This window comes from Catharus ustulatus, chromosome 1 (assembly GCF_009819885.2).
Source record: "Catharus ustulatus isolate bCatUst1 chromosome 1, bCatUst1.pri.v2, whole genome shotgun sequence".
Classification (NCBI taxonomy): Eukaryota; Metazoa; Chordata; class Aves; order Passeriformes; family Turdidae; genus Catharus; species Catharus ustulatus.
Window position 1 is genome coordinate 107,632,305 of NC_046221.1, and position 16,140 is coordinate 107,648,444.

General features: G+C 41.3%; 1 protein-coding gene across 1 annotated transcript in view; it reads right to left on the reverse strand.

Moving 5' to 3' along the window:
- The window catches only part of RAB31 (RAB31, member RAS oncogene family), a 60,758-nt gene that overhangs the window by 11,631 nt on the left and 32,987 nt on the right, over positions 1–16,140 (reverse strand). Inside the window, exons 4-6 of the mRNA XM_033075645.1 lie at positions 9,829–9,900; positions 7,130–7,236; positions 3,138–3,247 (exon numbers count right to left, since the gene is read on the reverse strand). Coding sequence (XP_032931536.1) covers positions 3,138–3,247; positions 7,130–7,236; positions 9,829–9,900 — 289 coding nt within the window. The remainder of the gene's footprint in view (positions 1–3,137; positions 3,248–7,129; positions 7,237–9,828; positions 9,901–16,140) is intronic.

Here is a 16,140-nt window from a genome sequence, read left to right on the forward strand (position 1 = left end):
GGGAGCAGCAGCATGCCCTTGATGAGCAGCACAGGGAGAAGGGCAGGAACTCTAAGGCAGCATGAAAGCAAAATGAAAGCTGCAGCATGACTTTTAGGGCATCACACAGACAAAATTAGCCAACAGGGTAGGAGACATTGCCACAGGAGTATTTCATTTCTGAAAAGGCAAAAATGTCGCTATGCAACTTGGGCAGAGACAGACTTTTTGGAAATTGCACCAAGACTAAAGTGGTGTAAAATATCAGAAAGTTACTTATTAATACTCTCTGCCCAGTCACAATCACACGAATTAGTAGTACTGCTAATCAAGCATTTTCCACTTGGTTTCCACTATATTTCTATAAACATACCCTACCAACTCTCTCCTTTCTCTCTGTTGAGTGCTTGATAAGGTCACAAGTAGATCCACTGAGACCAAATATTTCTATATATAGAAGTAATTGCCTGTGGAATTAAGTGCACTTGCCTGGGTATCTAGTTCATACTAAACTTAATTTAGCTGATTTTCCTCGTCTATTATATTCATTATTAGGGACAGTGCACACACTGCCAGCTGCAGCAATGCCTATCAAAGATGGAAACTAATTATCTAATTATGTGGCAAGAATGAGTTCCTCTGCGAGAACATCTGCAACCATCAGATGCAGACAAACAAGTAAACTATCACAGGGAAGAACCAGTTCCTCCAGACAGCCATGTGGCACACACCTCCTTTTTAAAAGGAGGCAAAAGAATGGTAGTGTATTCTAGGAATACTGGTTCTCATTAACCGTTTCAAATACATCCCATGTAAGCAAAGCAAACAGTTGAACAGGCTACATCGCAGGCACAGTGTGCTAGACAATATCAGCTGATTTAAAATATGTGAAAAAAAAAAGAAAAAAGAAAAAAGAAAAAAGAAAAAAGAAAAAAGAAAAAAGAAAAAAGAAAAAAAGAAAAAAAGAAAAAAAGAAAAAAAGGAAAAAAGAAAAAAAGGAAAAAAGAAAAAAAGAAAAAAAGAAAAAAAGAAAACCCCCCTAAACAAACAAAAAAACAAAAAAAACCACCCCAAAACAGAAAACAAACCAAAACAAAACAACAAAAGCAACCAACCAAACAAACAAACCAACCAACCCCACCCAAACTACAGGGAAACAAGGTTGAGTGTCTGGACATGCTGTCTCCTAGGTCTCTGCATCCCAGAAGAGGATCCAGGGAGCGAAAGAAACAGCAGTAGTGGAAGAAGATCCAACCATGGGGCCCTTAAGAAATCTTAACCCAAATAAGCCAGAGGATGCATAGGCAGCAACGCCATTCTTTATCATCCCTGTTGTTTTTGAAAGGTTGTGGAGAAAGGTGAATGTTACATCTGTCTTCAAACAGGGACATAACAAGTCATGGGTCTACAGGCTGGTTAGCCTCACTTCACTTCCTGGAAAAACCACAAAGCAAATCCTCTGAGAAGCTGCTTCTGAGGACAAGAAGGTGAAGAAGGTCAGTCCTCATACCAGGACCAGTCCTGATACCGGAACCAGTCAGCCTGGATTTACTAAGGGTTAACCATGTCCAGCTATCCTGGTTGCCCTCTATGACTTCAGGACTGGGAGAGCATAGGATGTTGTTTACCTTGACATTGGCAAGGCTTTTGATAATTCTACCTACAGCATCCTGGTATGTCCAAGCTGGGATGTTACAGTCCAGATAGGCAGACTGTTAGCTGTGTGAGTAGCTGGCTGGAACATCAGACTCAAAGTGAAGACAATGGTCAATAGCATGTGTCTACCCACAGGCCAGTTACCTTGCTTAATACCTTTTATCAGAGCCTGAAGGATGAAAAAAGAGGCACACAATTCAGTCCTCAGATGGCACCCAACTCAGAGGTGCATTCAGTATCCTTGAGGGCAAGGCTGCTCTTCAGAGGGCCTTAGGCTGAAGGCAGATATGGGTCAAAAGGAGCCTTTACATACTTCAGAAAGAACAAATGCCAAGCACTACTTGTGGGAAGGAAGAGCCCCTGGCTATCAGAGAGGCTGGGAAGCAGCTCTGCCCAAAAAGGACCTGAGGGAAGCAATCTGAGCATGAGCCAGCAGCACTGGCAGCAGAGACAACCAGCAGCAAGCCACAGAAGCCAAGACAGAACACTAGGCAAAGTACTTTGTCTAGATGTGGTCTAGCGCCACCTGGGTCACACATGCTCGAGGACCCACAGCACAAGAAAAATATTGCCAAGCTGGCACAGGGGAGGGCTGCAAGACAGTGAGGGCTGGAGGACTTGGCCTGTGAGCACAGGCTGAGGAAATAGGGCCAGCTCAGCCTGAAGACACAATAGTTTGTGGGGGCCACAAAGCTCCCTGTCAGTACCCAAGGGAGGGGCTGCTGAGAAACTGCACCAGGCTCTTCAGTGAGGTCAGGACACGGAGTGAATTCAATGGGAATAGCCTCTGGCTTGATGTGGGGATGTCACTATGGGGAGTATTTGACTATTTGCCCAAGGAGGTTGTGGAACCTCTGCTCTGGGGCCCAGCCAGACAATAGCCTAAGCAATCTGGTCTGAATTCACTACCAAGGCTGCTTGAGCAGAAAGTTGGATTCAAATTCTCATGAGGTCCCTTCCAGCCCACAAGGTCCTTCCCACTTGCAAATAGAGACCACCACTGGAACCTCTGGAAGGCAAACTGAACAAGACAACTTTTCCTCATTACAAGTGCCAGTCTCATGACTAGTCTCCAGTTTAGAAGGCCTGGAGAGAAATGTATCCATTTGCAGGTTTTTTAATGTATTTCACTACAATGACTACCTTCTACTTACCAATGCCCTCCAGGAGCATTTATCAACATTTAAGTTTTTTAGCAACATGATGATAAGATTAACAGTATTGCCTCTACAGCAGACTTGGTCTGAAACAGCAGATGTGACCCAGGCCAGGATTTATATACAGATTTAGAAGGAACAGGCTTACCCTCTATCTACTATCTACTGTGTTTTGCTCTGGTGTATTCAAAGTTGTTCGTAGTTTACATCTGCACAAATAGCAGCCATACCACAGGCTTCACAGGATTTACTGATGTCCTTGGAGAAGTAGTTTATAGACCTGAATCAGACAGCTATTTTCAGAAAACTTCTAAACAATCAAAATTAAAGGAAACATTTACTTACTTATTCCTTGAAAAAGTTCTTCAATGTTAACAGCATTTTTTGCACTGGTTTCAACAACAATCGCACCTATGGATTCTGCATATTCTTTGGCATCCTTCATAGGAACCTCCCTGAAAAAAAAATAAAACATTGATAAATAAAATAAGCCAAATTAAAAAATAAAAGTTAATTTTTAAGAAAAAAATCCAAATAACCTCAAACACAGCCTGATCAGAAAAGCATTAATATGCTCTTCATCTCCATAAAAGCAGTACTATCCTTCTTCATATGACATTTAGATAATCTTATTCAAATATATCAAAATTTCAACAAAATTGATCAATCTGCAGATTTCTGTGACTTGCTGTTGAATCCACACCTTCAGAAAAGGAAGATAATATAAAGAAAATCACATTTGTTTGTGTTTTATATTTGACTTTGATGAGAAAAGCACTCTTCACATGCCAAATGTTCAAACAAGATAGGATACAACTGCTGTGGGTGAAAATGTTAAGAGTAATGTATATCTTGGTCTTCCCAAGCAGCAAGGAAACTAGAGATTCTGAAATAAGTATTAAAGCCACTGACTTTAAGAACATCAGCAACAGCAATCTGTGAGTGCCAGTTCACTGGGGAAAGACACCATTTCACCAAAGTGACTCCATCTTAAAATCACCAGCAGAACACCCTCATTTTGCAGCCAATACTTCCTACGTCAAAAGCTGACAAATGCAGTTTACAAGATCCAAAAAGACCTCTGCTTTAAACAAGCTAGCCTCATGGTGGCCTTGTATCTCCCGATGGCAGAGTTGGATCTGCCCCTGTGTGCTGCTAACTGTAACCACCTCTATTCCTCAGTTTTGAGCAGCAGCAGAATCTGCACCAACTACTTCACCGCACAGCTCCAATATACCAACCCAGAGACTCCTTTTACAATTTACTCCCAGTATGAGCATGTCAGACACATCACTCAGCTTAGTGTCATCAGCAAACTGCTGAGGATGCACTCGATCTCTTCATCTGTGTCATTACTGAAGGTATGAAATAACACTGGTCCCAATACAGATCCCCAGGGGCACCCCTAGTGTCCATCAGGACTCTGAGCCGTTGACCACTACTCTCCGGATGGGAAAGTGTAACCAGCTCCTTTTACCCATCAAACAGTCCACCCATCAAATCCATCTCTCTCCAGTTTAGAGAGAATGATGTTGTGAAGGACCATGTCAAAGGATTTAGAGAATAAAGAAGGCCAGATAAATTACGGAATAAGGAAATATTATGGATGCATAGAATGAAGAACTGAGCATGAAATTCTGCTGAATTCTCTTAACCAAGGATTTCCAGTAAATACAATTTTTGTTAAGAAGATGAATCACATCTTTAGAGAAGTGAACACTTCTTAGCTGCTGTTACAACTATTGAATTCTATAAAGCTCAAAAAATTATTATGGACACTTACAATATTTTAGCATTGAAGTTTCAGCTCCTGTCTTTGAAAGTACTTTTAAATGGCCTGTCAGAAGAACAGGACACATTAGAAGAAAGCCTTACTCCTACTACTTAGAAGTGTGCTGAACATTCAGCAGTTTTAAGAGTTGACAGTACTACAACAAAGATGAGGATTTATATTTGATAAAATTTCTTGCCTATCTGTAGAAATTCCTTCAAAGTAGAGAAGAAGTTTTCTTCAACAGAGCACCAAGAATTGCTGATAGCTTATTAACAATATCGAGGAAAAGCAGTGTGACCCCTGAGTGTCCCAAATACATCTTGGCAGCTCAAAACCAAATTTTAGATGCTAAACGGGGAGGGTAACATGGTCAATGATTATGAGAAATATATTAATTCCTCCTTACATTATCTCTTATACTCATAGAGATGACAGAATCAAAGCAACTTGAACCAGGTCAGCTTCACCTTTTTTGCATCTATTCACATTGGTCTTAAAAGCAGCTGCCTCTCTGATATCCAACAAAACATCTGCCAAAAGCTCTACAAAGCCAAGGAGAGATGCCAAAAATGCATACAAACAGCAGCTTGCTCCTGTGTGCTCACATTATCTTACTTGTAAATTCTCTGTGCCTAGAGGCATGTGTATTTTCTACCCATTGGAAAAAATCTGATAAATTGGTGACATGTTTCATCTAAAACCATTTTTACTGAAGTAAATCTGAAGGCATAAAGCAGACGGAGAATGCAAACAGCTGCATGCATTGCATAAACAATCAGATTTCTGGAAGAACTGTGAAAATGTATCACATATGAGATAGTCTACTCTCTATTTTTCCACCAAAATAACTTTAGCTGGACATTATTGGATAACTTCAGAAAGAAAAAAGAGTGGGGGATGCAAAAAGAACAACTTCACAAAAAATATTACCAGAATTATTCATAATTATGAAGAGAAAAAACGTCTTCTCCCATAAAAACCAAAAAGATTAAGAGACATTAGCTCATGGAGTGCAATGAGGACCATTCACACAGCAAAACAGTTTGTGCAAAGAAGAGCTATACAGGCTGAACAGGAGTAGGAACTGGATGATCAGCAATCAGTAAACTACAAGTACTGGTTGATAATAACATCAGAGAGAGAGGATCACAGATCACAGCTGCTCTGTGAGGGAGCCCAGTACTTTCACAACATTTCTGGGATGCAGGATTTTTTTAGTCTTCAATTGGTACAACAGCATGCAGGAAGAGATGGACTCATTTGCAAATTTGTTGTCATTTGTCACCATCTCCAAACTTACTATCCTTGACTTAATCCAGCAACTGTATTGCTGGGAACACTTATGCAATAAATTTAAAAGTGAATCTCAAGGCAATCAAAACCTTGATTTACGCCAACTGGCTTTTGGTTTTATTTTTATAACCATCCTTTCCTCTTTTTTCCTCCTTTGTATCTGGAAATTTTTGTCTTGCAGGACTCAGTTTGACCAGCATATCGCAACATCACATAGGAGATAACAATACATCTGTGTCCCTGACTATTAGCCCAACAGAAACCAGAAGTTTGCCAGAATCAGGGCTTACAGAAAGCAGCAACTTTGTGCTGGTTCATGGCTGCCAGTGGTAGGGGTGAAAACAAGAGCAAAACACACACAGGTCAAACCCTCACATAGGCCTTGATTCAATAAAGCACTGCAGCACTTACTTGAAGTTACACACTGCAGGGCTCTGGTGAATCTGGGCCAAAGTAACAATGACTGAACACATGGGGATGTGTTTGAACAACCATGAGAACCTATGAGGTCATAAGGGGAAAGCATCAAATATGATCATTGGGTTTGTACTCATAGATGAAGGAAGAAATAATAGTCATGGACTGACAAACAGAATCACTACTGCACAGCAGAATGTGCTTCCATTTCCTGAAAGGATAAATGCAAATCCAAAATAGAGCTAACAAGCAGAAGAGTGATTCCAGCTTCACTCTCATTCCAAATAGCATCATCTCAGCTCTTCTGCAGGGGTGTGGATTCAACCCTTCCCTTTTTTATCTAGGAGTTTCTTTACTTCACACAGGCGACAAAAGTTTTACTTGAGATTATGCTCCAAAAAAACCCCAAAATAGACTTTCTACATCCAGTATTATGAAGCAGTTTCTGTTCTTGCAAATCACAAGTTCTCAGAGTTCTGATTAATATTTTTCTACCTCTTGCCCACCCTGCCAGCTTTACATTGCTGGTTTTGCTCATCACTTACTACATTCTGGACCTTTTAACAGAATGGAAGGGAGAAACAAAAAAGAGAACCCTTTTCCATTCCCAATGATTCACCAGATAAAGGCTGTATTTATTGTACAAATAAAGAGGAAGGGCAGTAAAAGAGAGATCAAAAAAATACACTATTCAAATCGTGCTGTTGTTGTTGAGGTTGTGCATTGCTAGAATCACTGATTCTAGTACAGGAGGCCAAAATTATATACTATTATAACAATGAAGCAAAATTGTTACCTGAAGGGAAGAAACAATCTCGTTAATGCAATGAAAACAACAAACAGAAAGTATTACCTGATATCAGAAAGATCACATTTATTTCCAGCGATGGCCATTACAATGTTTTCAGGACCATGTTCTTTCAGTTCTTTTACCCATTTTTTCAAAGTGTGAAATGAATCCTACATCAGAGAAATAACAAAGTAAGCTACCAGCACACTCTCTGCCAATGTATTTTTTAAAGTAGAGTAGCACAGCTTTGACAGTATTAATGCAATAATTATTACACAGATCACAAGACTGGAAGATCATTTATCTATCTATGCAATTTGCTTTTCAAGCTTTAGGCCATAAGACCTCTTCAAATTAATTCTTGAACTTAGATGTTTCCCTCTTTCCCACTTCCCCTCCTCCGTGCTCCAATGCGGCACTGAATATTAAACTTCCAGCAATGAAGAAACTACTCCAGCTCATCGAGTAGCTCATTTCCTTCACTTAATGTGAGTTTCGTTCGTCTAATTTCACTTCTGTCCAGTGACTTACCATCTCAACCACTGTCATATTTTTGGTAATATCCAATGAAGCTTCCACTTCCCTGCATTTCCAAATCTGGTAAACCTCAATTTACTCATAAAACTGAAGAGAGAGGTGACAATTCACTTCGCTTTTTTCCCCTCCAAGCACAAAAATCTAACTCTATCTGATGCTACCTACCATTGAATAGTAATTTTTCTATTTCTTTACACTAGTGAAGTAGTAGCTTTAAGATAATACGTCTTTCTGGAGATTCTAATTATAATGCACAGTTGAAATGCTTACTGACAAAGTAAACTCCCAAATAGGTTATAAGTAATTTTTTCCCCTTCAGAAATGCTCATAAGAGTTGTGTCTAAATCAGCAATAGCTGCATCAGTATCACCAAAGGTAGAGTCCTATCAGTCACTAGGGGAAAAAAATCCATTTTGTTTTAATGATTAATACTGAATATTAAGCATCAAAAAGTGAAATAACCATTGACCTTCCTCTTCTCTTGCCCTCTCTTTATCTTGAGAGTTGTTGCACATAAGCTTGGAGAAAGGCTGGCAAACTAAAATTTTATTCTTACAGTATATTACAAGATCAACTGCAAGATATTTAAATCAAAACAGTCCAGCACGATTCACTCTTCCTCACCTTTTCCTGGCAAATTAGCATTGGAGAACAGCACTGCTGCACAACAGTGACCACCGGGGAACCAGACCAGCCCTCCCAACCTCCTAGTAAATAAGTCAATTGGCAAGAAAGGAATAAAATGCTAGTGAACTCTCCTGGCCATCCATCCATTAGCACTGCCTCTAACTCTCCTATATCAGCAGGGGTTTCTTCCAAAAGGAAAGAAGGAGACATTCAGCTGGAATCTCCTAGCCTCCTCTGCCTGAGAAATGAGCCAGAGAAGTTAAGGATCTAAAAATACAATTTTCATGCCAAATGAATAATGTTGAGACAAAAGGTCAGAGACTTGATGATTTCATTACCAGTTTCAAAATTAAGACATGATGCCTGCAATACAAACATTAAATTATATGCTTAGATAAAAATACAGTAATTTCACGAATACAATCCGCAGCAATTTGACAAAAATTTTGGTGGAAAACCGGAAGTGCGGCTAATACTCGGGGGCGGCTAATATGTGAATAATCTTCTGACATTTACAACCCCAGACGTGCCAGTCAGGGCACCAAGCCAAGCACCTGCCAGTAAAAGCCGGCATTTCGCGATTGTTACAAAGTGTTACTCTGTTGCCCTGGCTCCCTGCAGGGAGCACGGGAGGGCGGGGAGAGAGGCGGGAGAGCTCTCTTCTTCCCTCCTCTGCCGCAGCCCGGGGGAGAGATGGGGGGGCCCCGCGCCGCCATTGCCGCGGCTCGGGGAGGGGGGGGGGGGGGCTCTGCCCCCGCCCTCCGCCGCCGTGGCGGGAGCAGGGGCTGCTCTGTGCCCGGCCGGTGCCGCGCTGCGAGCGGGGCACTCTCTCCGTGCCCGGTCAGCGCCGTGAAGTGAGTGGGGCGCGCTCTCCGTGCCCGGTCGGCGCCGAGGCAGGAGTGGGGCCGGGGCGAGCGAACTCAGAGGCGGCGGCCAGCCCCGAGTGGCAGCGCCGGGCTGGGCCACCTGGCCCCGTCAGCAGCCCCTAGCGGGCCGAGCCTGCACAGCCTTAGTTGAGCCAGTAAACCCCCCAGCCATGCCACGGTTCTGTTAGTATTTGGCAACTTTGTTGCATGTGGGTCCTCGCTGCGAACGACAGAGCGGCTTATATTCAGGTGCGGCTTATTTATGGACAAAAACCAAAATATTTGCCAACACCCAGAGATGCGGCTTATACTCAGTACGGCTTGTATTCGTGAATTTACTGTAATTAGCTTTAAAATCAGTAATATGCAAACAACTTAATTTCTACTCAGATGATAAAGCTAACAGCTGCTATTTGTAATAAAATTCAACTCCACACAGAGAACATAGGTGGTGGTGGTGGTGGTATTGTAGGATATTAATCCTGTCTTCTCAGCCAGAGGAAACCCAAAGAAACGCTTGCAGTCTCCAAACCTTTTGTCTACATGAAATTTAAACAACACAGAAGGACTTTTTATTTAATGCTTTAAGGCAGTTGGACACCTCCACCCAGATCTACACAAACTACCAAAGCATATACATGCTAGACTAAATTCTGCAGTTGTGGAGTTTAACCCCAACTCAGGCCCAAACACAGGAGTTAACACAGGCAAAAAGCATCCCAAAGGTCTTACCTGTTTGGTGATATCATACACTATCACAGCTGCTGCTGAACCTCGGTAGTACATGGGAGCCAAGGAATGAAACTGTTAAAACATAAACCCCCAAAAGAAAATATCATTAATAAATCAGAATGATCACATGCTTTGCCAGGTCTCAAAGACTTGATATGGCAGGACCACCTGCTTTCTTTCATCCCACAGAGAACAGATCTTATCAGTGGTCACCCAGCTCTCATTTTCCTTAAACACAAAGAAGCCAGACCTTCTTTATCTCCTGGTGTTCTTCATAAGACTAAATTTACTGAACAAGCACTTACTGGTTCAATGCATCATTTCCACTACAGGGCATGGACCCTGAGAACAAGTTTTGACAGGAAAATCACCTACACTTTGAAGCCTAACCTGATGGCAGAGGGACGCCTTCCCCTGGCAAACCACAATTTTGCTTTATAGATCTAAGCAATGACTGGATTCAGTTTGGGTTTGAATTTCATAAAACATTGCAAATTACTTGGATAAAATTAACTTTTCAGAAAAATCTGAACACCTCTCTTTTTTACCTATCCTATACTATGATAGATATTTCAAAAAATATGGATTCTTGCAGTTATTCTTCAGCTTTTTGTTTCAAGTAAAACATTATTTGAAGAAAAAATGCAAGAAATAAATATGTTTGTTATAAAAACTGAAGAACAGCATAATTTTCATAATTTACCAATGACTAAGCAGCTGATTTAGAATTTCAGCTTACAATTACAATTAGAGAAAGGAAGTAGAAAAAGTCTTTCTGCTGATTCAACTAAGCTTAGTCTCAATCAAACCAAAAATAATCTTTCTTGGAAAATGCATTCAGTCTCAGTATACTCACACAGCCATTTTATAATTTTTGTGGGATGGAAGTTATGTGCAAAAGCTGAATATTAAGCTGCAGGTCAGCACCTAAATCAAATACATTATTAGGGCAGGGTCAGAACCTCACTGCCCAGCAAACATGCACAGACCCACGTGTTCTCTGCACATTTACTGGACAAATCTTTTTCCCAGAACTGTATCTACTGACTGAGCATTTAGACTTTTAGCAGCCTCCACATTTCTTGCTGTTTCACGTGCAACGTATCAGGCAATTTATTTGCAGTGCTGGTTCACTTGCCAGTTTGTAAGCTATTTATCACAGATCACGCACACCAGCTCAAGGTCGGCGCTTTCTTTTATAACAGTATGGATGCACAGCAGCAGTGACAGATGGTCAAGTGCTGAAGTGTTTTGGGGAGCGAGGCAGGTGGGAGAGCTCATTAATAAGAGAAAACAGCAGGATAGAGGATGAGAAAAGAAAGAGGAATCAGTCAAGAAGCGTGGTCTGAAGAAACGGGATCAGCCAAGATCCCGAGGGAACTGGGTAGATGTATGCTTTCTGGGGTTTCAGTGTATAGTTTTATTACTTGTATGCTTAATGCAATAATTGCTTTCCAGAATTTTTAGGCTCCTAAATCACAACAGAAATTTTCAGTTTCAGAATGGACCTACAACAATCATGTAGACCAATAGCCTGATCAATTCAGGCTGGCCAAAAGTTTAACCATCTCGTTAAGGGCATTGTCCAAATGCTTCTTTAACACTGACAAGCTTGAGGCATCACTTCTGATAACAAGAAGGGTTTTTCAAAGTATGTTAACAGCAGAGGAGGTCTAAAGAAAACATGGGACTCATTACTTGTTTCACAATCACTGTGGCCAAGGCATCCCACCTACTACCACACCCCCCAAGTCCTTCCTAATCACGAGTCTAGGAGGGCATCTCGCCTGGTTGGTTCACTGAATGCCTGCAACTAGAAGTTATCTCCTACAATCTTCAAGAGCTTCCAAGACCTTCTCCCCAACCTAAGCGTTAGCCTGAAAGTCAGGAAGTTTAACTGTGGAGGGTACATCTGACCTTTCATGGTGTATGCACACTCCCCCCAGTCTGTGAACTCCAGGAAAAAAAACATACATACCCTACACACATGCTGATTTGGTATTAATCCAGATTACATTTTAATCTAGATTACACAGCATTCATGAATTTACAAAGAGCTCTCAGATAACAGTAATCACACTTCACAGGAGCCATACAGTTGAACTCACATACTCCAAATTCCTACAAGACTGGCCCTGAAAGCACACTGAGAACCCGTACAACATAAATTCTTGGGAATTTCTCTCCCTTTTCTTCTGACCAGCTGACAAGAACACTTCCCTTAACAGATGTTTAACTGAAGAATATTTGCAGTGTTAGGGCCAGAAAGCAAAAATAAAAGTAATTTAAAACAAACAAACAAACTGAATAAAAAAATGCCCTTTGTCATTCTCTTATACAGGTTAATAAACAAACATGATAATACACTATCTCCTAGTCACAAGAAATCACTGTTTTCTACAAGAAAACAGGAAAAGCATCTTTGCAACACTGAATGAATCAAGAGAGGCTGAAAAATTTTAATTGCATGAGTTTCACGATCTAATAATAGACTCTTAATAAATATGCTTCATGAACATGAATTTTCCAATATCGTGCAAATAATTGTGTTTCATTTTTCTTTTAAATCAGTGCCCCAAAGCAAAGTCCTCTTGAACATTTTTCTGGCCTAATTAATTGGAAAAAAGAGAGTCACACGAAATTAATTAAAGGGAGACAAAATACTAATCTGCATGTTTTTCACCTGCCAAGGACCAAATGTGGGACAGATGCCGAAAACAAGTGACACACAAAAAAACAGCTCACAAAATAAAATCTTACAGGACTACAGTCTGCATTATAGATGACAATGTCTATAACCTTGATAAGCTCAGTATTTCTGTAACCAGTAATTCCCCAAAAAATTAGGAGAAACAGAAGCAGTTTGAGATTTGGCATAAGAACAACTCTACTTGAGAAGGGCCACCTAAAAATGCCCAGGCAGCCACTCCCGGCTCTGCCATGCGAACACTCAGGTTGCAGCCCAAACTTCCCAGAGACTCAGCCCCTCCATAACCTGCAGCTGAGAGCAGCACTCTGGCAGATGTCACCCATTCCTGCAGACAGCAGCACTCACATCCCCTTGGCTTAACAGGAAAACACAGACTAGAAAGAGATGTCCATCAGCTCCCACCATCACAAATAATCACACTCCTAGTCCATTTTAAAAGCTGATCGATGCTCTGCCTAAAATAATTAGTTTTCTTTTTTCATTATACTGCTACAGGGATCATATTACTTTGACAATTAATAACATTTTGAATTCCTAATTACTAAATTACTTGTAATTTGCTTGCACCTTGGCTTAGTAAAATTTAGGGATCACTGCTTGCCTTTAGCTGAAATATTAATACAGGGTGACAAGCTTGCAGATTTAACTTTTATAGCCAGTTTGCTATACCAGGCTCTTCCATTCTGAAGATAATGTAAAAAGGGAGAAACCAGGGTCTAATCACCTTTCCTCATGCCTGGTCCAGCTTCAGTTCATCTTTCCCGACTGCTGGTGACCAGGTTTCTATGCAGCATTATAGACATCTAACAGCCTTAACTGCACATCTCCTAACACTTTTCTCATGTCTGCATCATACTCACATGATCATTCTTTAATTGGTGAATGCATTCAAAGGTGGCTTTTCTCTTCTACTTCCCGCCACCCTCAAAAAAAATTTAAAACTCACCTACAACTTTATAGCATATATTTTTCTTAGGAGCAAAAACCACAGAACCTTGGTACTTACGCTACCAAACTTCATCTCAACTGCTTTCCACCTTCAAAGCACTGGGAACACTCCCATCTCTGTGTAATGAGTAAACTACCATTATCAGGTCACTTACTGTGGGAATTTAGAAGTTTCATGCCTCTCATTCAGTGTCCACCAAAAAAAGTTTGCCTGTTTGCCTATTTGACCAACTGCATCACTCATTAGTCCCATTTTGCTTTTGGAGAAGTTGGAAAGTATTGGTAAGGCTGAGGCTGCTAATCCAGACAGTGCCATACTCAGGTTGCAGGGGTACATTTTCCACTCCAGTAGCAAGGCTGAAAGGACCACTCAAAATATAAATAAAAAACGTATATTACCAAAGACATGCCAAAACCCAGAATAAATTATTTCATGCAGAGTTCCAGGACTCTCCTCCTTGGGGATACACAGGGTGCTCCACACCTACAGTCAGTCACCTGAATCATGGTGCAATGCTGACCAGCCTCAGAACACCTTCTCCCTCGTCCTCCTCTGCCAACACAGGTAACCACGTTTCCTCTTTACTAACAGTCAAGAATGGGGGAAAAGGAAAATTGTCACATCATACATGGAACAGAAAGCCAGAAAATCAAAATCAGCATAAAATCACACCTGAGCTGTGGTAGTGGAAGTCTCTTAACCCTGTCTAATGTAATGCTGATTTAGAAAGCAACACAGAAATAAAAACTACCACTCCTGCTTGTTTATATACAGGCTGACAAATGCTGCTGAAGACAGTTGGGATTCATTCAATCTGCCAGGCACACCAGGGAACATTAATTCATGTCAGCAGCTCTTTGCACCATCCTGTGGTGCTATATCCCAGGACTGACATACTGCCACAGCAGGGTTGCCTCTTCCCAACTCCACAGTCAATAGGCAAAAAGCAAAAGCAAAACCAACAGCTACAACCACCACCTAACTCCTGTATTTGGTCACTTTTATTATTCTAGATTGCAAACAACATCACTGGCTCTTACTGCAAAAGGATTATAATCCTGCCCATAAGCACAGACTGAGCAGAATCACACCAGTGCTCAGCAAGTGTTACACACTTTGAATTCAGCTACGATTTTCCTGCACAGTGCCTCCTCAGGCACCTGCAGGTGCACAGCAGCACAAGATCTGCTTCCTGACAGCTGTGATCATTTGACTAAATTTCATTCCCTTTCCTATGAAGCTGCTCTCTGACAACCAATGTTGATCTGAGTGGCCAGGACCAAACCACTTTGTTTCTCTCAAGGTCAGAGATCCTTACTGATCCTTACTTTATCTGGGTGCTACTAATGGCAAGGACAGCCACAGCCTCTGGCTCAGCTACTTGCTGACATGTGTGGGCAGCGTCATAGTTCTGCCACTTCCTTCCCTTTCCTATTATGCACACTCACACTTTCTGGACTCTTATCTTAATCATATAACAAGCTACTCCTACACCTCTGCATGTGATTTGGGTGTCCTGCCCTTGGCCCTTCCTGCCAGGCCACTCCCACAAAACCCCTTCAGTCCTGTCCCAAAAACCACCTGAAGTACACTTGCCCAAGCCTGGGCAGTTATGTGCCCCACTCCTGCCACCTTCAAGGCAGTGGCTGCCAACAAACAGAAAACTGTGGTGGTGCAGAGAAAGGCAAAGGCAAAACTCAAAAGCATTAAACAGATTATCCTGACACACAAGCTTCTCTAACAGGGAGGGATACAAAATTCCTGACATTCTCAGCTGGCAAAGAGCAAATGGGAAAAATGTTGCGCATGAAAGCCACTTTCAGATACCATTTAGCATTCTAAAACCTTGAATAGTTTTTCTTACATGATTGAAGGCTGAAATTCCAGTTCTCAGGATTAGCAAGCTGAGTAAATCAGGAAAGATCTATCTGTCTCTGATCTACAGATATTTTTTGCTAGTTAAATTGAAGATTATATATATATAAGAGTGAGCACTTTTTCCAATGGCTAATTCTTCAACTGAAGGAAAAAATCTCAACACTTTTAGGTTAACCTTTTAAAGGTATTTTAAATAGGCAGAAAACAAGCTTTTGCAACAGAAGTGACCTGTGCTTAGCCATTCTGAAGTTTACAGTCATTAAGCAAAGGATGCAGAGGGCACCACACCAAAACCATGACTCACCATCAAGCTGCAAGTGGTGCAAGTTTGCTGAAGCTTAAGAAAAAATACATTCAAATGCATCCCTTAAATGATTTATTGTGCTTTATGCTCACTCTGAAAATAGTAAAAATAACATACTGGTTTGTTAGCGGTAATGCCACCTGTGCTCTCACGTACTGCCAAGTCACCTGTCAACATTTGCAACGTGCAAAAGGTCCTCATACCACACACAATGAACCACCCCCACTCTGACTGAGCTATGGCAGACCACACTTATGACACCACAGAGCAAAATTCAGGCTGTGTTTTGCCTGCAGAAATAATTCAAGTCATTGATAGATGGTGTTGTGACACCGCCTCTTGAACCACCCGGACAACTACTGCCACTCAGAAAAGAGGGAGCTATAAAGAGCTGATGACATGTCATCAGTCAGTCTTTTCCTGGAAATGGAGAAGGTTAAAAAACAAAAAAAGAAAAAGCTCACAACTCAG